The sequence below is a fragment of the Lissotriton helveticus genome, chromosome 4_1 (assembly GCF_964261635.1).
Source record: "Lissotriton helveticus chromosome 4_1, aLisHel1.1, whole genome shotgun sequence".
NCBI lineage: Eukaryota > Metazoa > Chordata > Amphibia > Caudata > Salamandridae > Lissotriton > Lissotriton helveticus.
Genome location: NC_136063.1, coordinates 1,438,742,922 through 1,438,768,238, shown reverse-complemented (window position 1 = coordinate 1,438,768,238; position 25,317 = coordinate 1,438,742,922). Strand labels below are relative to the sequence as shown.

Genomic DNA, 25,317 nt, shown 5'->3' with positions numbered 1-25,317 from the left:
ACGGAGTGGTGCTTGGCTGGCGGTGTGTGTGAAGTGGCGCTTGGCTGGTGGTGTGCGTGGAGGGGTACTTGGCTGTCTATGCACGGAGTGGTGCTTGGCTGGCAGTGTGTGTGGAGTGGCGCTTGGCTGGTGGTGTGCGTGGAGTGCTACTTTGCTGTCTGTGCACGGAGTGGTGCTTGGCTGGCGGTGTGTGTGGAGTGGCGCTTGGCTGGTGGTGTGCGTGGAGTGGTACTTTGCTGTCTGTGCACGGAGTGGTGCTTGGCTGGCGGTGTGTGTGGAGTGGCGCTTGGCTGGTGGTGTTCGTTGAGTGGTACTTGGCTGTCTGTGCACGGAGTGGTGCTTGGCTGGCGGTGTGTGTGGAGTGGCGCTTGGCTGGTGGTGTTCGTGGAGTGGTACTTGGCTGTCTGTGCACGGAGTGGTGTTTGGCTGCTGGTGTGTGTGGAGTGGTGTTTGGCTGGTGGTGTGTGTGGAGTGGTGTTTGGCTGGCGGTGTGTGTGGAGTGGTACTTGGCTGGATGGTGTGCGTGGAGCGGTGCTTGGCTGTCTGTGCACGGAGTGGTGCTTGGCTGGCGGTGTGTGTGGAGTGGCGCTTGGCTGGTGGTGTGTGTGGAGTGGTACTTGGCTGTCTGTGCACGGAGTTGTGCTTGGCTGGTGGTGTGTGTGGAGTGGTACTTGGCTGTCTGTGCACGGAGTTGTGCTTGGCTGTCGGTGTGCGCCGAGTGGTGTTTGGCTGGCGGTGTGCATGGTCTGGTGCTTGGATGGTGGTGTGGGTGGACTGGCGCTCGGCTGGCGGTGTGTGAGTAGTTACTTTCTGTTGGTCACTACACACACTGCTAGTTGAGTGACACTCCACGCAGTCCATCATTTTGTGTAGTTGCAGTGTCAGAAATGTGGGCGTGTGAAAGTGATGGGCCCTTGAATGGCGCTGTTTGCTGGTGTGTGTTGAAATGTGATGGGTCCGCGGCTGGCGGTGTGAATGTTTTGAATGTGTCACACGTACGAAAGGTGTATGAATGGCCTGTCAAGAGGTTGGTGCCTTGACGTGGCTTTACAGCTCACGAGCTGTGAGTCAGTGGTTCAGTTAATCATACTTTCAATTATACGCAGTGTATTTCATTTTTTGTGAAATTACTTGCGAATACGATTGTATGTACTGAATCATCACTCACCCTCGTGCCAAATCCAACCAGTATGTGTGTGTGCTTGCGGATTAGATGGCTGTGCAGTAATATTTGTTTTTTTCTCTTTCTGCAGTAGGGTGTACCTTGTCCCTTATTGTGATTGTTGTAATGTGTTGCTTTTCCTTCCAGATGGTGTCAGTGGTCTGGTTTGTATCTGGTATGAAAGGTGCGTGAATGGCCTGTAAAACGGTTGGTGCCTGTCGTGGCTTTACAGCTCACGAGTTGCGAGTCACTGGTTCGGTTTTTATTTATTGACAGAGCATTTCATTTTTTTTAAATATCATGTTAATAAAATTTTATGTACTGAACCATCACTCGCCCTCGTGCCAAATCCAACCTATATGTGTGTGTCTTTGAGGAATAGATAGCCGTGCTTGATTCTTTGTCTTTTGAGTAACTCAGTTATGGTGTATATTATAGCTATAAATAACTTTCTAAATTTAGATATTATTGTTAATTCATGGTAGTATATGGTCATGTCTTTCTGGTGAATTCTATTGTTGTTTTTTGTCCACAATCTCTTGCAAACTTGAAATTGTCTGTCACAATTTTCATGCGATATTGTCCCCTGAATCGCACGTTCTCCAATTGAAAACTTAATTCATTCAAAACAATTTGGTTTTGCAAGGGGGTTCCCATGAGTTTTTGGCCCGGGGCTTGGCGGGCATCTTTGGAAACTACCAAACCCAAACAGTTCTGAAAACTAGACACCCGGGGGAGTCCAGGGAGGTATGGCATGCGTGGGTCCCCCAATGTTTTCCTAAACAGAAATCCCTTCAAACCTTAAATTTAGGTTAAAAAAACCACTTTTTCATACATTTTTGGGTGGAATCTCCCTGCCGGCACAAATGTCCTACTACCCAGCGTTCCCCTTGATCTCCCGAGTAAAATGATACCTCACTTGTGTGGGTGGGCCAAAGCCCTGTGACTAAGGTTGGGGTGCTTAATTTGTCAAACCTATATACTAGATTTTTTTTAAATTCATTTTTAGCCTGTTCTGCTTTGGGGCACCCACACAAGTGAGGTATCATTTTACTCTGGAGAACAAGGGGAACGCTGGGTGTTAGGACATTTTTTCCGGCACGGAGATCCCACGCAAAAAAGTTAGGAAAAGTGTTTTTTTTACCTAATTTTAAGGTTTGCAAGGAATTCTGGGTAGGAATACATTGGGGGACCCACGCATGCCATACCTCCCTGGACTCCCCCGGGTGTCTAGTTTTCAGAACTGTTTGGGTTTGGTAGTTTCCAAAGATAGCCGCCGAGCCCCGGGCCAAAAATTCAGGTGCCCCCCCCCCCAAAAATCAAGGTAGTGTTGCTATAGGGTACGATTTGGACCATTTCCTGTTGCAGCCACTATGCCTAACCACGCAAGTGAGGTACCATTTTTATCGGGAGACCATGGGGAACGCTGGGTGGGAGGAAATTTGTGTGAGCCCAGTGATGCCACGCTTTCCCATACAAAAAAGTGTGAAAAAAATGATTTTTTCAGCTAAAATTGAGGTTTGCAAGGGATTCTGGGTAAAGGAACGTTGGAGGATCCACGCAAGCCATACCTCCTTGGAAGCCCCCGGGTGTCTACTTTTCAGAACTGTTTGGGTTTGGTAGTTTCCAAAGATGCCCGCCAAGCCCCAGGCCACAAACTCAGGTGCCCCCCCCCCAATAAAATCAAGGTAGTTTTGCTATAGGGTATTGTAAATTCACCACCGTACGATTTGAACTTTTCCTGTTGCAGCCACTATGCCTACCCACGCAAGTGAGGTACCATTTTTTTCGGGAGACCCGGGGGAACGCTGGGTGGGTGGAAATTTGTTGATCCACGCAGATTCCAGAACTTTCCACCACAGAAATGTGAGGAAAATGTGTTCTTTTGTCAAATTCTTAGCTTTGCAAGGGATTCTGGGTAACAAAACCTGGTGGTAGGCAATCGAGTCACCCCATCCTGAATTCCCCTGGGTGTCTATTTTTCAAAAATGTATATGTTTGCTAGGTTTCACTAGGTGCTGGGAGAGCTAGGGCTCAAAAACAAAAGGTAGTCTCTTTGTCCAAAAATGACAAGATTTCACTGGGAAATTGAGGTGAGACCACGTTGCGTTTTTCGTGAGACCTGGGGGAACGCTGGGTGGGTGGAAATTTGTTGATCCACGCAGATTCCAGAACTTTCCACCACAGAAATGTTAGGAAAATGTGTTTTTTTTGTCAAATTCTTAGCTTTGCAAAGGATTCTGGGTAACAAAACCTGGTGGTAGGCAGTCGAGTCAGCCCATCCTGAATTCCCCTGGGTGTCTAGTTTTCAAAAATGTATAGGTTTGCTAGGTTTCCCTAGGTGCTGGCAGAGCTAGGGCTCAAAAACAAAAGGTAGTCTCTTTGTCCAAAAAGGGCAAGATTTCACTGGGAAATTGAGGTGCGACCACGTTGCGTTTTTCGTGAGACCTGGGGGAACGCTGGGTGGGTGGAAATTTGTTGATCCACGCAGATTCCAGAACTTTCCACCACAGAAATGTTAGGAAAATGTGTTTTTTTTGTCAAATTCTTAGCTTTGCAAAGGATTCTGGGTAACAAAACCTGGTGTTAGGCAGTCGAGTCAGCCCATCCTGAATTCCCCTGGGTGTCTAGTTTTCAAAAATGTATAGGTTTGCTAGGTTTCCCTAGGTGCTGGCAGAGCTAGGGCTCAAAAACAAAAGGTAGTCTCTTTGTCCAAAAAGGGCAAGATTTCACTGGGAAATTGAGGTGCGACCACGTTGCGTTTTGCGCTGTTTCATGTCGCAGCCACTATGCCTACCCACGCAAGTGAGGTACCATTTTTTTCGGGAGACCTGGGGGAACGCTGGGTGGGTGGAATTTTGTTGATCCACGCAGATTCCAGAACTTTCCACCACAGAAATGTGAGGAAAATGTGCTTTTTTGTCAATTTCTTAGCTTTGCAAGGGATTCTGGGTAACAAAACCTGGTGGTAGGCAGTCGAGTCACCCCATCCTGAATTTCCCTGGGTGTCTGCTTTTCAAAAATGTATAGGTTTGCTAGGTTTCCCTAGGTGCCGGCAGAGCTAGGGTGCAAAAACTACAGGTAGGCACTTTGCCATAAAAGGGTCAATTTTTAACTGCAAAATTGAGGTGTGACCATGTTGCATTTTGCGCAGTTTCCTGTCGCAGGCACAAGGCCGACCCACACAAGTGAGGTACCGTTTTTATCGGGAGACTTAGGGTAATTCAGATTTGTAAAACAACTGTCATTACCAATTGAGTTTTCATGCATTTCTCCCTTCCGAATGAAAGACATTGTGTAAAAAAAGAAATCTTTTTAAAAATGACCAATAATTCTCATGCTAGTATGAGTATTCCCAATTTTGAAAATGTGCAATTATATACTGTTCCTAGACTCTATAATTTGTACCCAATTCAGAAATACATAGGTGTCTTTCATACCGATTTTTCCACATATACATTTTCCAAGAATAAGTGCTCTATACACAGTAAATAAAAAAAAATCATTGCAAGTTGCTGCTAAGTTTTTGGATCTGGGTTCGTCGGGTTCTTGGAGAAACTACAAGTCCTATATATCCCCACAACCAGGAAGGTCTAACGAATGTAATGGTACATTGCTTTCCAAGAGCTGTCAAAATTACAAGAAGTTATAGGTGAAAACGTTGAGACAAAAGGCTGTTTTTTTCAACAAATGTTTAATTATTCCAATATTTAACTGTTAGTTTATATAAAGAAACCTTCATGGATTTAGACAAATGACCCCTTTTTGAATTCAGAATGTTGTCTACTTTTCAAAAATGTATAGCTTTCCAGGATCCCTTATTGCTTTCATACTCATTTCTACCATTAACTGGAAGGTGGTGAAAAGCTCTAAAAATAGCAAAAATAGGCTATGTCCTAGAAAAATGCCAAAACTGTGTGAAAAATGTTGGTTCTCTGACAAAAGACTGTCATTCCCTAAAAGCTAAGAAAATGGAGATTTCAGCCCCACAAACCCTTTTTAGATACCATTTGCAGGGAAAAACCCAGAGGCTTTCATTTGCAGCCCGTTTTTCCCATTTTTCTGAAAACAACAAAAATTTCACTATATTTTGGTTAATTTCTGGGACCCCTCCAAGGGAATCCACAAACCCTGGGTACCTTTAGAATCCACATGACGTTGGAAGAAAAGGACGCAAAATTGGCATGGATACCTTATGTGGTCAAAAAGTTACAGGGGCCTAAGCGCGCACTACCCCAAATCGCCAAAAAAAGGCTTAGCACAGGAGGGGAAAAGGCCTAGCAGCGAAGGGGTTAAGCAGACTAGCGAATGCCCCCTCCTGCAATATTGACGATGCTTGTCAATGCATCAAAAGGGTTACAGGTTTCCAGCTTTGTAGCACAATGGTCATCTAGGCAAAAATGAAACTGAGAAATCGACATAGTAAATGGTAAGAGGAATAGGAGTTATATCGCTCAGCTACAATTTTCAGGTAACTCATTGCAAGTAAAAGATAGCATAGATGGAATGAAGAGGCAAAGCACCCCCACCCCCTCCCCACACACTCCTTTTCAAGTTCCTTAACTTGTACCACATTTTAAAAACGTGTGCAGCTTAATTTCAAAAGAAAAAACATATAAATAAAAACAAGTTTGTGTAATGTAACTTTTGATTTGAAAGAACTGATTATTATGGACTTCAGCTCAAAACAGATTCTGCAGACCTTTAGTGTAGTAATCGCAGCTTGCACTAATTCTGCAGATAATATATATGTGATAAGGGGGTGCTCACCTTCAGTTTTTTCTTCTACCCAGTTATTAATTCGTCCTCTGGCTCCTTCATATTCCTGTTGGAAGTCAACTTGCTCTAGCTCCGACAGGTAGAATTTACTGCAAGAATCCAGGAATCCCTGAAAGAAGAAAGAGGTCAATGAGACATCAGTCAAAAGTTCAGTTTTAGTGTGGGCCATAGTAGCCTCGGTCGAAAATATCAACATTGAGGTAAGTGCAGAAATTACCAAAGATGCAAACCTCTCATGAGAGAAGCCTGCAGAGTGGACAGACAGTACCAGATAGGGGGTCAGTAAGGTGACGAGAAGAGGCTTTAAGGTGGAAAGTGTGCATGCTTCTTTTCAAGGGCAGAAACGTGAAGGTAGGGAGGTAAAATACTGAGGAAGCAATAGTAAAATCAGAGGTGAGAAGCAGCAAAAGACCGAAGTGACAACTATCAGGAGGTGTTAGAGTAGTCATGAGAGATTCGGTGGAGATTTCAGTGTAAAATACAAAAGTGTATGAGTGAAGTGAGAAAACAGCTAGAAGAACATGGCGCTGCAGAGCAGGGCTAGACCTACAGATCTGGCACAAGTATAACTGCACTGTCACCAGTAAGTAGGGTATTGCACAAATTGTGACTGGCTATGTGGTACAGAACAAACAGCTTGCCTTGAAGTCAATGAAAGAGGAGTTACTGTAATGGGACAATATTTATCTTTCAGTTTAAACGCCCTTACATGGAAATTCAATGCCACTTTCTTTACTGTTAAGTTTGTGAACTAACAACTTCTGGAGAATGAAACAGGGTCCCCCTGGCTGCACGACCCATCCATTTTAAGGAGGACAGAGACAGACACCTCTTAATAGACTGGCTGGAGTAAGAGTTCAAGGGAGATATGGAGACAATGTTTGGGAATCCTAATGAGGAAGGAGAAGAGTTCTTCAGTGACAATTGTTACAAAGTGAACCTCTTTTTGGGTCATCACCTCAATTTTTCCATTTTTGTTTTGGGATTTACCTGCTGATCATCTTGAATCCAATCACTGGAACACTTTTATATAGTGCCCAGTGTCGGTGCTCTCACCTCTAGAACGTGCCGAAATTTTCTTCAAACAAGATTGCCACATTTAACTTTCCTATAAAGCAGTTTATGGGCAGAATTACCCCAGTGACATGGAAAGTTAAATGGGACTTGTGAACTGCAGCACTATTGTGCCATCCACTATAGTGATACATAGCTTCATTCCTACTCTGTAATAATAATAATAATAATCCACATTTGTAAAGCGCACAATCACCCGTAAGGGTCTCTAGGCGCTGGGGGCCATCGGGGAGATTAAGCGAGCTATTGCCCAGAGTCACATGGTGCTGGGCTAACCTGCCGCCGGAGCCGGGGATCGAACCCTGATCCCCAGATTCCAGCGTCAGTCGCCCTGGCCGCGGCGCCACACCTCTCCTGTGCTGCCTGACAGCAGCACTTTGAACTTTATTGTCAAATTCACCCTTCTAGCAGGTAGGAAAACTTTAGTTGATATAATAATAAATAAGTTACCCCTAAGAATGTGAAATTTGAAAGGTGCTTGTTCTCCCTGTGACTAGACACATAATGATATTGTCACTGGTAAAAAAGTATGTGAGAAATACATGTGAAAACTGCCCCAAAACAGATCCAATGCCTGGAAGTTGGAATGTATTTCTTCAACTGGCAGGAAGAACAGTTGGGGTGGCCCCAGGATCTTATTTAACTTTAAAGGGTCCTGTCCCGTCACAAGCAAATGCTAGATGACACCTGGAAAGCCCCAGATGTTGTTCCCCTCATCAAGCTTGCACGAAACCCTGTGGGAGAAAAGCTACGCCCAGAGCCAATTTTGAGTGACCACAGAGGAGAAGACTGCTCATCATCCAGGCCACACCTCTGGGTTGACACTCATACTCTGCACAAGGGGAAGCAGGGTTTGCCCTGTTTTAGCTCAGTAGAATATGTGCTGGTCTGGATTTCATTCACGTAATATCACTCAACATTACAGGACCTCATCACAAATGGATTTTCAGAATAATTCAAGTGGTCATTTTTAATGTAGTCTACATGCATACAAGAACATCTAAAATGGGAATATTCCGGGAATATTTATACAGTTGGCACAAAGAGCTGTGCTCCATTTGCTCTTTTACCAATTGAGATTAAAAATGGCAGGGCTGATTCGCAAAGACATGTGAAAGAATCCCCCATAGTACTATTTCCCCACTCATAAATGCTTTATTGAATCTGCCACAACATGTTTCACTACATTAAAGTTTGTATTCTATTCACTTTAAATGGAGGTTCCAGTCATTTCCAGTCAATGGTACGGTGCCTTTGTCTCACCTTAGGTACTTTGAAAGGTAGCTGCCTGGAATCTACAATTCCATTACAATCATAAGAGCGATCTTTGTAAGTGTGAGCAAATATTTTAAAGTCCCTTAGCCATCAACAAAGATGCTCAACAACAGCATCTTTTTGACAGAGAAACAGTACGATTTAAAAATGGAAATGACGACTAATGTAACTTATTGAATCTCTGAAGTAGAGAATGAGACGCTAGTGTAACACATAAAAAGAAAATGTATGCCAACCAAGAGGGACAGTATATTAATACAACGTAAGAAATCGCAAACAATATTAAATCCCTAAATTTTTATTAAAGGTGGCATCTTACTACAGCGTATCTCTACCTAGATTCTGGATTTTCATACCACTAACACAGGCCTTCTAACCTGCCAATGTACACAAGTAATATGCACAGGCTTGACAGGCAACAAAGAAACCAAATCAAACATAATTTTTCATATATACAAAGAAAGCATTCACAGTGAAGGGGCAGGGCTGCACCTGCACCTGGAGACACTTGTGTGCTGTACAGAATGGAAAACATAAAAATAAAAAAACAGCAAAAGTGCTTTAATAGTATTCTCATATAGATGTTATCGCTGCATAAGGTGCTATGAATAAAAAGGATACATTTATTAGCAGTGTACTTAGAAGCAAGCTTTGCATACAGGTCAGCAGCTGAACTACTGTATAAAGCCGTGGTGCAGTGCGGAATACAAGATGCCTGGTGGAGATTCAATGAAGGCTGGTGTTGCTTCCATCATCCCACCCTCCTATTCCTAAGTCCTATAGTTGGGCAAAGCGTATGCTCCATTGGAAGCAACAATAGCAAATGCAGTCTACCGAAATGGATCAGCCATGGAAAAGAACTTCGCAGTCCCCAAGAGCAAACTCGAAATGCAAAACTCTCAGCAGATTGCAATCAACAAAGTTTGGCTGGTAAAGCGGACATGTACAGTTAAAGGAACCAAAAACAGAAGGAACAAAATCGTGGGTTGAAACATGCCTTCAAACAGATCCGCATCCGGCACAGTCAAACCTGCAGTTTTCTTGTAAGTAATACAGTATGGAAACCAAGCCTCAAGGATGGGTTGTGTATCCTGATAACTACACAAAGACAGTAAACGGTGAATGTACTGAATCACGTCTGATATAAAAATAACAGACAAACCACTTAATAATATATTCAAAGTCACTCAAAGCCATGTTCTCAGCTGAGCATTATGCAAAAAAGAGGAGTATGAAACGGCACGAGATTCCCATAAAATTCAGTAAAGTGACATACTGAACACAACATGAAGAGCCATCCTATCAATGTACAGGACGTAAATGTAACAAACGTTGACAAAGTCGAAAGCTCGGAAGTTGGCTGCTAGCCTTTTGGCTTTGTTGATGCTTCTTTTGCATTATGATTTTTGTAAAAAAATTGCTGTTGGGGAGCTGCTGGTCCCTCAACAATAAAAAAAGAAAACATTGGCTAAAAGCAAAAATATATTATGGTCTCAAAAACTAAGCTTTGCTATAGTAGTCCCTGGCACTGAAGGGAACTACTTTTGTGTGTGGATGTGCTCCTTGTGAAAGAGAACGCACTTTCGCTCAGTAAACTTGACCAATGGCTAAAATGGGCTGACTCACTGCCCCAAGATGTATGGAAGAAAACGGGAATTACAGCAACAGATCAACTGAAGAGGGCTCTGCCTGAAAGCCCCTATAAATATGGATTATGCACATATAATCCCGGACCTACAAACTGAACATACTGAACAACAATTTAAGTAACTTGAACAAAACAGCAGGATGCCCTTGTATAGTAGTGCAGCTGGGGAACAATAATAGAAACAAGGTACATTTTGCCATGGGCAATGTGGTTAGGCACCGTCAAACAGGATTTGTGTTTAGCACACTTTTTAAATATATTTTGATATCATGCGTCTCACTAGGCTTAAAGCCCGGTGTAAGAAATTAAGGGGGTGATGAACAGTGGTTAATTTAAAAAAAATAAAACTGCCAGGGCTCCTGGTATTCCACTGTAGTTGACAACACCCGCAGCTCTTATCACTGCTACCGAATGCCAGTGCCAGCATTACATACTGACCTTAACCTTAAGCAAGTGTGACATTTTAGACTATTGAAAGCCAACTCAAGCTCCAAGGATGGCCTTGAAGTGCTAGTTTTTCATTTGTTATTTACAACTCCATATATGTGTTCTGCTTAAAATTAGACCAATAACGGCAACATGTGACACATTCCAGTAAGTGCTGGTGCCAAGCATCAGCACAAATTAAGCACTGGGATGACCCAGCTTAAGCAATAACCACAACACTTGTTACTGTGAATCACGAAAGTAATTCAATTAACCTGAGCTCAACCCTGGTAGGTATGACACAGCGCAGCCAGTCTTAACTTAGAGATGCAATGTAAAGTATTTATGCATTACCAAAACAGTAATAATGTGAAAAGCACACGACACGGAAAACCCCAAATCAATTAAAAAAAAATTGAGTAAACATTAATAAATAAAATCACACCATAACAAGAAAAATCCAATAGGAGGAAACAAAGATGATTTTTTAAAGCAAGCTTAAGGAAAAAGTAGTGACACAAAAGGTTTAGCACCAACCACAATCAACTAGTCACAGTAGACTGGGACCTAGGCACGTATTGAGGCCAGCCATGATAGAACGGAGGTTGGCTTCCGGAACTAGGTTCGACCAGGTCAGAAGTTTTACATTCAGACTTAGTTACTGAAATAGCAGTTTAAAATCTTCAGCGAGGCAAGGCAGCAGGCTTTGGGCAACAAGGGGTCCATGAGGTCGCACAGCCATCGGATGAGGTACCGGTAAATCCATTGACGTTTGCCGGGAAAGGGCGAAGTGGGAAAAATTTGAATTTCGCACCCAAATCCCTCGTCGGATGGATACTTTTGGTGCCTTTGCCCAGTGAAGATTTCGATGTTCAAACTTGAATCACATTTTGGGCAAAGCTGCAGGCCTTGTGAAGAAGGCTTTACAAGGCCAGATACCTTCTCCACAAGGTACCGCTGAATCAGATTTGCTCCTGCGGGAAAGCTCGGAGGGGGTGAAAACTGAATCTTCAACCAAGTGGCAACACACCTTGGTCAGATCAGCTTGGCAGATTTGTCCCGATCCACCGGAGAACATTGGAGTCCCAGGTTTCTCTGGATGTTATCAGGAGTACACATGGACAGAGCCCAGGGTTCCAAACGTCAGGAACAGCACTTGGGGTACAAGACTCACTCCAGCAGAAGCTACCAACAGGGTCCAGGACAGATACAGTTGGAACTGGTCAGATGGGCAGTTGCAGAAAAGGCCTCTTGTAGCTTGTTGTGTCTCTGTAGCTTGAAGAGTAGGTCTGCCTTATGAGCCTGAGAGTCCACTTTTTTGTCCTGGGTACAAGAGGGAGAGCAGGTCTAGTCCTTCAGGGCTCTTCTCGGGTCTCAGACAGCATGTTAATCCTCTTCTGATATCCCTAAATCAGATCCACAAAGCATTCGGAGGAGGGTGCTGGGTATGCACCATGTATGATTGGTACTAGCTAGTGGGTCGGATGACTCTTCGCTCCTCCCTAACCAATGAGGTAAATGTTCCCAGGGCTTAACCTACCCATTTTTGCAGCATTTCCTGTGTGCCCTACTGCAAATAATACTGCAGTGCCCATCTCTGCCTAAATCCAAGATGGTGTAACCCTTCTTCCCTTGTGTAGAACCTGTGTGACCACCCAAGAGGTGTGGCTACAGAAATTAGCAACCCCTTCTCTGTAGTCACTTCAAACCGGTTCGAGGGGCAGCCCTCCTCCAAGCAATTGGAGCTTGGCTGACTGGAAGAACAAAGAAGGGGATGCACAAGTGTCATCTGCCTGTGATGAGAGGCGCCTCTGAAAATAATAAAGTTCCTGGGAACTACCCAAATGGCCATCCTGCCTGATGAACAGAACAGATCCTCACACACAAGCCTTTGTCTTTTGCTCTGGGTGCAATTTTCACACCTCATGCAGGGTTAAGCATGCAGAGGGCTGTAGCTGGAGGCTAACGCAAAAGGGCCTCCAAAGTTTTTAGGCAGGACAAATGTAACTTTCTAAAAGTAAATTGACCTTGGTATTTATTTTGTTTTAAAATCACACTTCAACAGTGTATTGGTATTTCAATAAATGTCACAACAGTCCAAGTAGGAACTTTCTTCCCTTTTCTAGAGATATCATTATTAAATGTAATATTGCATCCCAGTTTTCCTATGGAATCACCAGCCTTGCTACAGCGAAAATAGCTTTTGGTAGCTTTTCATTATAAGGGCATAAGTAACACTACATTTCTACATGTCACACTTTTAAATACCATGCAACCTCCTTTCTGGGCAGTAGGGCCCTTCTTAGGGGTGACTTAAAATTTGATGGGATTATATTGTTTGATAGAATTACAATTTAAAAGGCTGCTTTAGTGAGACTACAATGGTAGGCCTGAAGTCACTGTTGTTGATGACACAATGGGTATTGCAGTCCACTAGTTACATTAAAAAACAGGCACTGGGTACATTTTGTACCACATACTAGCGTCGTATAGCTCGGTTAAATGCTAATTATAAATAGAGGTATACAAATGTCATCATACTGAAAGGTAGAGCGGATGCACCTTAAAACTGGCTAGCATTGGTCAAGTGCACGGTTCTACAGCCAGCAAAAACAGTGAAGGGACAAATCTGGGGGTACACAAAGCAAAAGATGGGCGTTTCCTAAACACAGTAACAGTCTACGCACTAAATGAATTGAAGTATATGCCAGAAGTGCTAAGCCATAAATTTAGGCATTCGTTGATTCATCAATGTGTGCTTCTTATTGACATTTTTGCTAACACACATTTTATGTGCTAAATTGTCATTTTTAGGTTTCGTAACCTGGCGAGGGGCGAAGCCCCTCCCAGATCGAAATCTGTTGTTTTTAATAGTGAGGTTAGGACAGCCTCTGTTTCCAATTGGCTAGCTCCATAAATGGAGGCTAGCCATTGGGAGACAGAGGCTGTCAATCGCGCTCTCTCTTGAAAACGCGATTCGGGGGCGTTTCTGGTGCTTTTTTTAAGCCCCGCCCCTTTGTCCCGGGCCGCGCTGCGATTGGCTGCCGGCCCGGGACACCCCCGTGACGTCATTCCCGGGCCGTGCTGTGATTGGCTGCCGGCCCAGGACACCCCCGTGACGTCAGCCAATCACAGCGCGGCCCGGGACCTGACTTGTTTTATTATCTCGCCCCCTCACCAAAGCAGGACCACCTTACACTTATGACACATCTCTAGTGTGTTAGGAACCAGGTTTAGCGCCATGCCTTCAGAGGACTAAAAACTGGTAGAACATTAATGCATGGCCAGGGATTGTAAAATCCACTGATGCGAGTACTTTTGAGATGGCCCCTGAGGCTCGTAACAGGCCATCTCCTACGTAATCCATTGCTTGGCTTACTGTTCTTGACACGTGACCACGCCCCCCTTGTTTCATTTTGGTTCCTGGTTGCTGCGCGTTTGGTGTATTGTCCAGCTCTCTGTCCCGTCTTTAATTATGGGTTTATCCAGCCTCGGCCCCGGACTCCTGCGGACCTCCTTGGCCCCCTTTCAAGAGAGGTACATTCCTGTTGGCGTGCACGTCGCTGTTCCGCTCCGCCCGCTTCTAAGCCGGTCAGCGCACCACACCTTTAATTTTGGCATCTCCCTTTCGCCTTTATTCGAGTTGCTGCTCCGCTCCTGTGAACTTGGAGCCGGCCAGCACGCGACCCCCCCCCCTCATATTTCTTTGCTCGTGAGTTCTGCCTGCACGCGCATTGCTGCTACGCTCCTAATTCCTGAGCCGGTCAGCACGCCGTGTCATAGGTGTCACTCCTCAGAGTTCCCATCATTTCTTTTTATCGTATGTTTTGCTGCTCCGCTCACGTACTCAAGCTGAGCCGGCCAGCACACTACGTTTTGGAGAATTGTTTCCTGTACACACTCACGTTGTTGCTCCGCTCTGCCCGCTACTTTGAGCCAGTCAGCACATGATTTTTCAAAGGCACTTTTTGTGTAGTTTCCCAGTCATATTATCCCATTCCCTTCGACCCTATAACTCATCTATAGAACCTTGAACCTTCCCCTCTCAGTTGTTTTATACACCACCCAATATCCTCCTACAAACCTGGCAGAGTGATGGATGAGAGTATCCCCTTAGTGTAGTACATGCAAAACAGAAACATCCTAGATACATCAACTACTGGCTCCTGTTTCTTTCACGATGTTCAGGGATTTTCCTCTCTCCCTTGGCCTTGTTTTTTTAGCCGTCTCTCTCCCGCCCGCCCACTGTCCGTGCCTCCTCCCTCCCGCCCGCCCACTGTCCGTGTTCGATGCCTTCATAAATAAAAGAAATAAATAAAATCCCCCTCCCTCCCTCCCGTTGTCCTGCCTTCTCCCTCCAGCCCGCCCACTGTCCGTGCCTCCTCCCGCCCGCCCGCCCACTGTCCGTTTCCGATGCCTTCATAAATAAAATAAATAAATAAAATCCCCCTCCCTCCCGTTGTCCTGCCTTCTCCCTCCCGCCCGCTGTCCGTGCCACCCCCCGCCCGCCCACTGTCCGTGCCACCTCCCGCCCTCCCACCCACTGTCTGTGATGCTGTGAGGAGAGGGGAAGGTGTGTGGGAGGGGCAGGCGCGAGACGGCGCGTGCCGTGCCTGGAGAGAGGAGCGTGGTGCGCGAGACCGGGGGACATGCAGTTCTCCATCCCAGAGACCGAGACCCGCAGCGGGGAGGGCGGGTCCTCCTACGTGGTGAGTGATTGGGTCCCTGAGGGCGCCCGTGCCTCTCACCTCTCTGCTTTACTCTGTGCCCTTCTCACCCCACCTATCTCTGGCTGTCCCGCTGTCTGTCTGCGGGTGTTGTCACCCTCTCCTCCTGTGTCCAGCTGGCGGTGCTCCTTTTGATTTTGATTATCCTGCATCTCTCGTGCCTGTCACCCCTCTTCTTACCCCGCCCCCATCATGCCGGTACATGAGCATCCTCCTGTCTGTACCCCCACCCCCCCTCTGCAGGGCCAGTCTCCCCTTCTGCCTACAATAGACTAGAGTCGACTCTGCACTGGCGTGGCTTCCGTTCTGTTGTGCCCGAACACCATGCAGCAGCCGGTGCCCACGTGAGGGCCACAGTGCCCGGAAGGCTCTCAGCACATCCCTTGGCGCCTACCTACCGACTGCCCCCAGTGCGGAGGCGGAGTCATCCCCCACCTGCCCCCCAAGTCTGCCCCGTTCGTCAGAGCATCAGATGCATTTTTAATATTATTTACATAGCGCTACCCGTACCCCCTTGTGGCCTGAAGCGCTTCCTCACTTCTTAAGTGGCTACTCCGTGTATGTCTAGCGCTTCCTGGCCCTACCGTTTACAAAATATGAACCAAACAATGCAATCCACTAAATATACGAATATACACCATAATGCACCTTGACACCGCGATCTTCGCCCTGCTCACCTGGCTCCGGCCTCCATCCGGAAGGCCTGTCCTGCAGCGCTCCGTGGGCCCCCTGCCGGGGCTGCCCCCCTCCTTCTGAGCCCCTCCCCCCCCGTCACTCACCTCTTGGTGGGAGCTGATTTAGAGGCTGTTCCAGTTTATTTACTGCCTTTCACTGAGTGAAACGCAACCTTTGACCCCGCGCACTCGCCAGGATCAGCAGGGGACGACCCTCACCTGGGAGGGAAGGAAGGAACAGGGGGCTATAATTACAAGGAAATGGCGCAGCGGGGTGTTGCGGCCAATTTAGCTGTGCCATGCCGCGTCATTTAAAACAAGTGCTGGCGTTGCCAATAGGTTTCGCATTTGGAAAGTTGGAGCTATTGGTTTTGTAAATGACATTTTATATTTATATATCGTTATTGGCATTGTCAATAACAATATATAAATATAAAATGTCATTTACAAAACCAATAGCTCCAACTTTCCAAAGGCGAAACCTATTGGCAACGCCAGTGCTTGTTTTTTGCTGTTCCTAATAGAACACCCAGAGAAGAATATTTCCATTCGCAAGCTTTTCAGATTCGCTAGAATCCTGCTTGCATAGTACCCTAGTGCAAATTCAGTGCCAGTGGAGTTAAATGATACAATGTAGCCAGCTTCCTTATGCTTCCTAATAAACTTAAAAGAACACGGCGGTGTCCCCTGTCTAACAATTGTAGGGTGGGAGTGTGAGGAAGACCCTCTTGTCCCACGCACCTCAATGCACGTAAAATGTATAAAAACACCCTAGCAAACGATGAGGGGCAAGCAAACCGACTAGCTGCTGGGGAGAGATGCTGAAAATCCAGGGCTCCAATTCGAGGCCTATTGGCATACAGATATGTTGGGTGGAATTAAGATTTGCACAACTCTGCAAGTGTTATGATGTAATGCATTAAGCAGTGAACAAACTAACAGGTTAGGTAGTTGTGAATGACTATGCTTGGGGTGCATCAAGATTTCAGCCTTATTTTACTTCTGTTTGCCAAGATGTTTATTATTATGCTGATTAATTGTATTCACCAGATTTATGTGGGAATAGCACAAAAATAATCGATACATTGTAAAATACCACTATGTGTGCACTAATTCAAGGGGGGTCAAGGGAGAGGCAGTGCAATATTACCTGTAGATGTAAGAGGTCCTCGGGCCGGTTTGTCGGACTTTTAACACTCACACTCAAGTACAGCATTAGTCATTGGGAGATGCAAGAACTTAGACAGATTACCTTTTGTCCCAAAAGGGCATAGTCGATCTCATGATAGGAACGAAAGAGGCTAACAGCATAGCGAAGAGTGAAAATGGTATCCACAGAATAAAGAGCAATGTTTTTATTGATTATAGGGGGAAATGTAAATAACACAAGCCAGAGATCTCACTGGAGGCATACCTGGGCAGTCAAAACACAAGAATTGTCAGGTGATTAATAATGGTACAGGCAGCAGGAAGAATCTGCAGGGTGTTGTTAAGCAGACGGAGTGACGGTCCGACTAATAAGGAATTTCTAGTGGCGCTCTGAGGAGGTGGACCAACGCTGATAAAAGGGAGTGGTGAGGTACTGTTCAAGTTTTCTTGGAAGAATTTTATTAATTTTTCTTCTAATGTTCAATGTGTAACAGATAGGCTTTTGGAGTAGATTAAATGAGTAGCAGATAGGTAATGGAAAGATCACAGGGGTGGAGAAATTTGACCTCTAAGTTAGGAATGGAACTTGGCTGCAACATTTTTCACAGAAGGCAGGCCTCTACAGAGACTGTAAAAGTACCTTAGGTGGGGCGGGACAGGCCAGGGGCAATCATTGCTAGGACATTTTCTAGTACTCTGGAGCATGGAAATATACTCACAAAATGCAGGTGGGAAGAGTATATTCTCACTGTTGAGATTATTTCAGATATGCACACTGCCAGATTCTTTACTGTCTGTGAAGGGAGAGGCTATTGGCCTTGGGAGGGGTTGGGGTGGTGTAGGTTGCCAGGGAGGATTATTTAAGTTGCTGTGTACTTAGTTAACCTTGAGATAAAATGCCAATATATACTTTACTAGGTCGGAGGGTTGGTTGGGCAATGTTCTGTTTATTTTAAGAATAATGTACTTGTCATGTGCATAGTTTTAGAAGGTAGGCCCGAGGGAGGGAAACAGGTGTACCAATGAGTCAGGTAGTCGAACACGGAGATTGGAGGAGGAAGTCTGAGTTATTAGTCAAGCGGCGGAGAAGCTTGAAGGATTGAAACGGTACAAAAAAGGTATACCATTTGCAATCCAAGAAAGACATGGAAGAGGAGACTGAACTGGATGTTGCTGAGTCCATCCATAGGATGCAGTGTTCCTCCAGGTATAGCACGATTGCCCATATCAAAGTCTGTTGCGATGTCCATAGCACAAAGCCTCATCTTATTCTTAGTTTACTTCAATGCTAAGGTATTCAAAGAGTGACACAATAATAGTCTCCTTGCCTCAGTTGAGCAGGAAGCCTGCTGGAGCCAAATACAGTAGAAGGGTGCTTCGAGGCATATTTGCAGTTGTCCAGAGGCAAACATACTCATTCTGTGCCCCCTGGAAAAACTATAGTCTATCTCATATTATGTTTATACTTGATTTTAGATCCCAGGATGTGCACAAGTGGGCTGGTTAGGAAACAATGTTTGTGCCTATTTATTGTGCGTACTTTTTTGTTTGTGGTGATTTGGTTGGTCGTTTTTTGTGCTGCTAAGCTTTTCTGTGCTACATTATTGCAATGTGGTGTGTTGCATGGCGATTGTGGAGACAAACACCAATACAACACAACAGAAAGGAAACATCAGTATCACTAGGGTCAAACTTATGCAAGGGTGCGGGGTCTTTGAATTTATGCACTTGCTTGGGGTGTAGTGGAGGTGTGCCACCTTCACGAGTGCCATGTAGCACGGGGGAGGAGGGGGGACAGGCAGGGGCCCCATGGGACTCAAGGAGGACACTAAAGAACTCTTGATCAGGCTAGCTCGGCAAGAGAGCAACAAAGTAAAAGATAAAAACACAAAAGTTGTTACAGAGTGGGATTTGCTCACCTACAATTCAAAACTGAACTTTCATTACGATAAAACCCAATAAGGTGTTATAAAAAAAACGTAAATAGGTGAATTTCATGCAGTCTATCACTAGTGTGGCGTATGAGGGGCACAAAGGTTGTTTGTGAGAGTCTGCATCCAAAAAGGTCACGTTTTCAACAGGCAGCCTCATTCTCACTTAGCAGGGTACAACAGGTTTGGTAGCAGTATGTTAAGCAAACAGAGCTTCAACAGGATTAGTGCTACCCCAAGGTTGTGGGAAGAATAGGTAGTCTAAACTCCTGCTGCAATTCAGCAACAAGGGGTCCATGCAGGTCTAATGTCGGAGAATGATCAGCGAGCTGCTGGGCAGCTCAACATTATATTTACAAAAGTGGGCATTTGGCTGAAGCACAATGCTACATCAATAACCAGTATATCTCACAGTATCGAAGTGCCGCCAAATAAGAAAGAGTCAAGATTCCCTCCTTGGAGAGGAGTCTGGTATAGCAGACATCACTTGCTTAGTGGAGACGCTGCAAGAGAGCCATCCAAGTGCTTCTATGTTGGCAAGCAATGTGTATTCTACCACAGAAGTTCAAACGAGAAACACATTTTATTTTATTTTAATATAGAACGTTTTATATAGCGCGAACATAATCCTTGCGGATATCAGAGCGCTTTACAATGTTTAAGGAGACCGGTACACTAGACCTCATCATCAAGGAGGGCACAGGATATGACAGAATACCCAAGAGAGACCACCTCAGGGTCCAAGATGGACAAAAATAAGAACATAACATGCGAGAAATTAGCATGCGTGCAGACTTGGGCACAAATTGTGTCCAGGAGTAGGGTTTGTGAGTTATAAAGCAGAAATGTGTTCATCAGTATCACTTTAACTTTTTTCTTGAATGAAACAGTTGATGGGTTCATTCTGATTTCAGTAGGTAGGGCATTCCAGATTCTCAGGGCAATACCTGAAAAGGTTCTGTTATTTATATTCTTTTATAGAATGTTGGTGGTTTCAGCAGTAGTGTGCTAGTGCCTCTAGATGCTCTACAGCCACCCGTTTGCTCAAATGTTTGTGCAAGGCATCTCAGGGTGTTGAAGTATATGGCTTAATGGGCCATGCATGCACTTTTCAAAATAATCCTTGCCTCATAGGGGAGCCAGTTTAGATATTTCAGATCAAGAGTTATGTGATTTTTTCTTTTAGATCCTGCGATGAGTCTAGTAGCAGAGTTAAGAGAGGCTCTTAATGGCGCCAGCTTAGATCTGGGTAGGCAACAGAGGGTTGCACTTCCATGGTCCAACCTGGCAATCCCTAGGTCTTGAACAGCTGATTTGAACTCATGAGGCGGTCGGAAGGTTCTTATTTTTCTTAAGATGTTCATGTGGACACTCGCTCCTTTGGTGGCAGAGCTGATGGAATCCTGCATGTTCAGGTTCTTGTCAAACGTTATTCCCAGAGATCTCATTAAATCTATAATGTGTGGTAAGCAGTTAAAAGTGGATAGTTGTTTCACCATTCTGCGATGTCTGGTGAGTGTTTGGGTGGGGCAATTAAGACTAAATCCATTTCGAGAATGTTTAGTTTGAGGTGGTTAAAGGTCAGCCAGATTTTTTTTTATTTTTTTTAAGGATGTGTTGAGAGAACGAATATCTTTTCAGGTACAGTGGTTTGTCATCTGCGGAAGTGTGATAGTGGATGTTAGATAAATTCAACAATTCAGTGAAAGGCTCCATGAACAGGTTAAAGAGTCGTTGACAGCGTGGACCTATGTCGGACCCCTAGTGTGACCTGTGTAGGGTTGGATAGGGAAGTATTTACTTTGATTCTTTGAGTTTTGTTGTGGAGAAAAGACGCAAACCAGTTAAGAATGGACCCAGATAGCCCCATCCCATGTTCAAGTAGGTCTAGGAGGCAGTCATGTTTGACCATATCGAAGGCCGATGAGGGGTTAAGGTAAAAAGGCAGGATTCTCTCTGATCCAAATTTTTTAGCACATTAGCAATTATGCGTTTAAGTGCCAATTCAGTGCTATGGCCCGGATGTAAGCTGGGTTGGAATTGACCTTAGAGACTGAACTGTTCAATGTGGCTGCATAGTTGTACATGGACATATTTCTCTAGGAGCTTTGCAAGGGTCAGAATATTGGAGATTGGGTAAAACCGGGGTAACCTGCCCAGTTTTAAGGCAGTCAGGTATCGATCCTTGAAGTAGTGAGGCATTAACTATCTTGGTCCAGAGAGGGAGTAAGGACATTTTAATCTCCCTGAAGACCTTTGGCGGTAGAGGGCCGCTAAAGTGGTTTAAGGGGTTTACTGCTGTTAGGATTTCGAGAACGGTGCTTTCATCAAAGGTTTTGAATATGCTCCAAGAAACATTGTTTTAGGGGTGTGGGCTGAGAGACATTGAGGCTCAGAGATCCTGGGTGGGGTGTGCTAATAAGAGGTGTAAAAAGAAGGTGCTCTCTAGATGTCTGAAGGTCACTTTCGACCTTTCTTTCTTTTCCATGAATGAGACAAAATTCTCGCAGTTTGGCCGTGGATTAGAACCTGTAGGGGAAGGGTTGGGTTGGCTACTATATTGTAGCTCGACAAGTTCAAACAGTTTTTTGGGGTGATTTCTAGCTTTATCTAATTGAATCATGGTTTTGATTCTTTGGTGGACATTCTGTTTAGCTGAAAGGGTGCTAACAAGTGTAGAATGTTCTGCATGGAGTTGCTGTAGCGATCTGTGAGGTTATGGACACCTGCCACATCCAAGGGAGGTGGTAAGATGTTATTGCTGATGGATGTCAGATCGTTCAGGTTTATACTTCGCCTGCTTTTCCCAGTGTTTGGGTTTCTTTAGTTGAACCTTTTTTGTCCTCGGATTCTGTAATGAGGAAAATGATGCGGTGGTGATCTGTCCGGTCACAAGGGATGACAAATTCTAGTTGGATGGTATTACTTTTGGGAATGGTAAGGTCCAAAGTCGCACCCAAGTTGAGGGTAAGACTGTTGCAGAATTGAGTCCGGTTGAGATCAGCTAGGAAGGATTTAAAGCGGTTGACTGCTGGGTCATAAGAGCCATTCCAATAGAGGTTGAAATCTCCAAGGAAGATCTGGGTGCAGTGTTGTCCTGCGTTGGTTGAGATGGCTTCCATAATTTGTTCTATGAATGGGATGATATCTCCTGGCGGTCGGTAGAGTGCATGCAATTTGCACAGTGAATTGTTTCTCAAAATATCAATGCCGAAGTATTCACATGAGGATAGGGCAATGTTATGTTTCACTGAGAGATTGATTCAGTGTATGCAAGCAATACCTCCGCCTGGTCTGCTGAGGTCTCACTAATCGTATGATGTTGTGATTAGGTGTAACTAGTAGTCAAGGGTAGGTGTAGAGGCATCATTTAACCTTGTTCTGGTCGGGATTAGTAGGTCCAGCTCGTGTGAGAGGATGAGGTCTGCGCTGTCCGCTGCATGTTTCACTGCCTATCTGCAATGGAGCAGCATGCATTTCAGATGTTGTTTGGGTCAGCAGAGGTTGACTGAGAAATAAACACTTGCTTAAGGTTAGACTGTTCACAGCTCTGTGGTTGGACCTCGGTTCTCTGTGTAAGTTTGTAAGAACTATCTGGATTTACATGTAGTGCCAGTTTACTAGGGACTTATAGGTAAATTAAATGTGCCAATCAGATATGGGCTAATTCTATCATGTTTTAAGAAGTGAGCACAAGCACTTTAGCGCTGGTTAGCAAGGGTAAAGTGCACAGAGTCCTAAAGCCAACAAAAACAAATTTCAGCAAACAGGAGAGGAGCTGGAGAAAGGTTTGGGGAAGGCCACACCCAGGCTTTCAGGTCTAACAACATGCAAGTGTCATGCAACGTAAGAATGTGCAAAAGAAACAAAGTCTTTTAACAGCTTGCTGTGGTTACCGAGTTTGTGAACATCTGGTGCTTATTTTGTTATGCAGACTTTTGTGCTTCGTAGAGAGAGAGGATGAATCTTTCATCATTTCTAGGTTTCTTACTTCTTTTGAGGTTGTGAGTGGTGGGCAGGTAATCATTGTGTTTCCAATTGCCACCAGTTACAATCTTAGTTTTTGATGCAATGATATACTGGTGATTTATCATCATCAAGCAGCCATGGCTCTAATGCAACCCTTTAATTTTGAGGTGGAAATATAGTTGTTTTCCAACTTAAGTATTTATAGGAGTATTGCCTGTATAGCTGTAAAATGTGATGCTAAAAGATCTGATGAGCTCCAGGAGTGGTTCGATATATGTCGAAAAGCAGTGCCCAGATGAATAAGCCTTCGCATACACCTGCTCTGATGCTGTAGGGAACGAGGTGAATGGAGGTACTGAAACAATACTTTCAGTCCAGAAGCCGTGAGGAGATCCATTTGAGGGAACTTCTTCTTAGGTCTGTTTCTTTTCATCTTTGTAGTAATAGTTTGTAATGGACTGTGCTGAAGTCTACTGCAAGGTCAAGAAGTAGTAGTGCTACAACTTTTTTTATCCACCACTGTACTTATGGAAATCATAGCCAATTTCAGTGCCTCTTCCAGAATGAGCCCTGCTTGTCGGTCGGATATAGACACTCCGGGAAGTGTGAGATTTGGTAGAAAAGTGCTCTGTCTGTTAGTTTACTGAGGAAAATACAGTTTGCGATCAGTTTGTAGTTGTTAGAATTAGCTGGTTCCAAGTTGTCTTCTTTACTCATGGCCGTAAGTATGGATGTCCCGAGTTCTGACAGAAGTGTGCTGGAGGTTTGAGATATGCTGATTATATTAATTACTGCAATAGAGACTGATATGGATAGCAAAACATGTTTAAAGATTTAGTAGAGTGTGGATCAGACAGTGAGACTGCTGATCCACTTGATTCTTCCACATCATGTGGTTCTGCAAGGGTCAGTTGTTTGAAGGAAGTTAATAATAAGGACTAATTATTTGAAAGGAATCCATTACACTGGAGATCAAGTAGGTCTTGTGTTGCTTTGCTTAGTAGATGTATAGTTCTTGCTTTGCTGACAAAGTGATATGCCAGTTGATCAGAGAGGTCATTGGCATTGAGATGCATTCTGTATTGTGAAATTCGGGCACTGCTTTTTTAAATTTCTCTGTGGGGCATTTGGTATTGGCGATCCTGTGTATAGTGTGCTCGTTTTGGTATTTCATGGTGGCTTTACAGATTCTGTTGTGCATTGGGGGTCTTTTTTGTCCTAATGGCTCTTTATTTGGCACCATTTGATGCAAAGGGCATAACTGTATGTATGTCTTTTATTTCATTATTCATCCGTGGTGTTTTCCGAATCTTTTTGTTGATGACAAGTGATTTTCAAGTTGTTATCTTGGTGAATACTCTGGCCATCCAGTTGTACAACTCTTACTACTGTGTTAATCTAGTCTAGGTTTAGGTTTGCTGTAACATTAGCTTAGAGTTATTCCACGTTGCGCTTTTTCCATTGTCTGTAGGTTGAATTATGGGAGGAAACTTTGCCAGAAAGTTTACGTGAGATATAATTAATTAGGGTGGTATGGTGATGGTGCTCCAGGGGATACAGTCAATAGCATTGATGACAATGTCTTCCTGATTGCTGAACCAAATGTCAAGTGTGTATCCTGCCATATGGGTGGGGCCAGAGACAACTTGGCAGATTATAGCTTCCAGACTGGATGTGATTGATTGCAACATAATTTGTCTGGTGAAGCAGATATTCAGGTTGCCAAGTCTACATAGTTTAGGATGATTCAGGGATATGTTCCATGTGGCATCTGGCAACTTGTCTGTGAAGGCTCTCATGTTTGGAGGTGGTCAATATGAAGAAAAGAGTTAGAAAATTAATTCATTAAGTACCGGTATCATGTATTCTCCTAGCATGCTTCAGTAATGCCAATATGTCTGGTTTTATGCTGTTTATAGGTCATAGATAAGTTGTTTATTCTTGGGGATAGAGCATTGATTAGCAGCAGTTTATTTGGGGCAGTACTGTGATGGGAACTACAGATTAAGGTAAAGAGCGAGACTGATGTGTGTTTTGCGCCCAATCTAATTGTGCAGTGGGCTTGTGATTTGCGTTGGTGAATGCGAGATTGGTTAGTGCACTTATAGATGTATAAGTGGGGGAGATCAAGCGCTGAATTGTGGATTGAGTAGGTAAAAGTAAATTGTGTTAGAGTGAGTTGAAACTAAGTGGGCTGGAAGGATGAACATTAAATATTAGTGGGTTCATTATGGTTCTCACTTCCACTGGAAGGGATTTTATGGCGTTTGTTTGGAATGTATTTGAAAAGGTAGTGAATGCCATTTTTGGATTAACGTCTTTTTGGGGTGGTACATATTGTGTATTGTGTATTGTGGCTGCGATTTGCTGCTGTGAGCCAAATGAGAAGAGACGGTTTTAGTAGAGATTGGGGGCTTTGTTTCCCTTTATATCTTCTGAATGTGGATGGGGCGCACATTGGTGGTGGAAGGGGACTGTGGGGTCAATGTTAAGAGCTCTGAAG

At 44.4% G+C, this 25,317-nt stretch overlaps 1 protein-coding gene across 9 annotated transcripts in view; it reads right to left on the bottom strand.

The window, feature by feature from the left end:
• Positions 1–25,317, bottom strand: part of LOC144829156 (serpin B6-like) — a 245,315-nt gene that overhangs the window by 147,068 nt on the left and 72,930 nt on the right. For all 9 annotated transcript variants that reach the window (XM_078688005.1, XM_078688010.1, XM_078688001.1 and 6 more), the window contains one exon: positions 5,933–6,050. In XM_078688005.1, the coding sequence (XP_078544131.1) occupies positions 5,933–6,050 (118 nt within the window). The remainder of the gene's footprint in view (positions 1–5,932; positions 6,051–25,317) is intronic.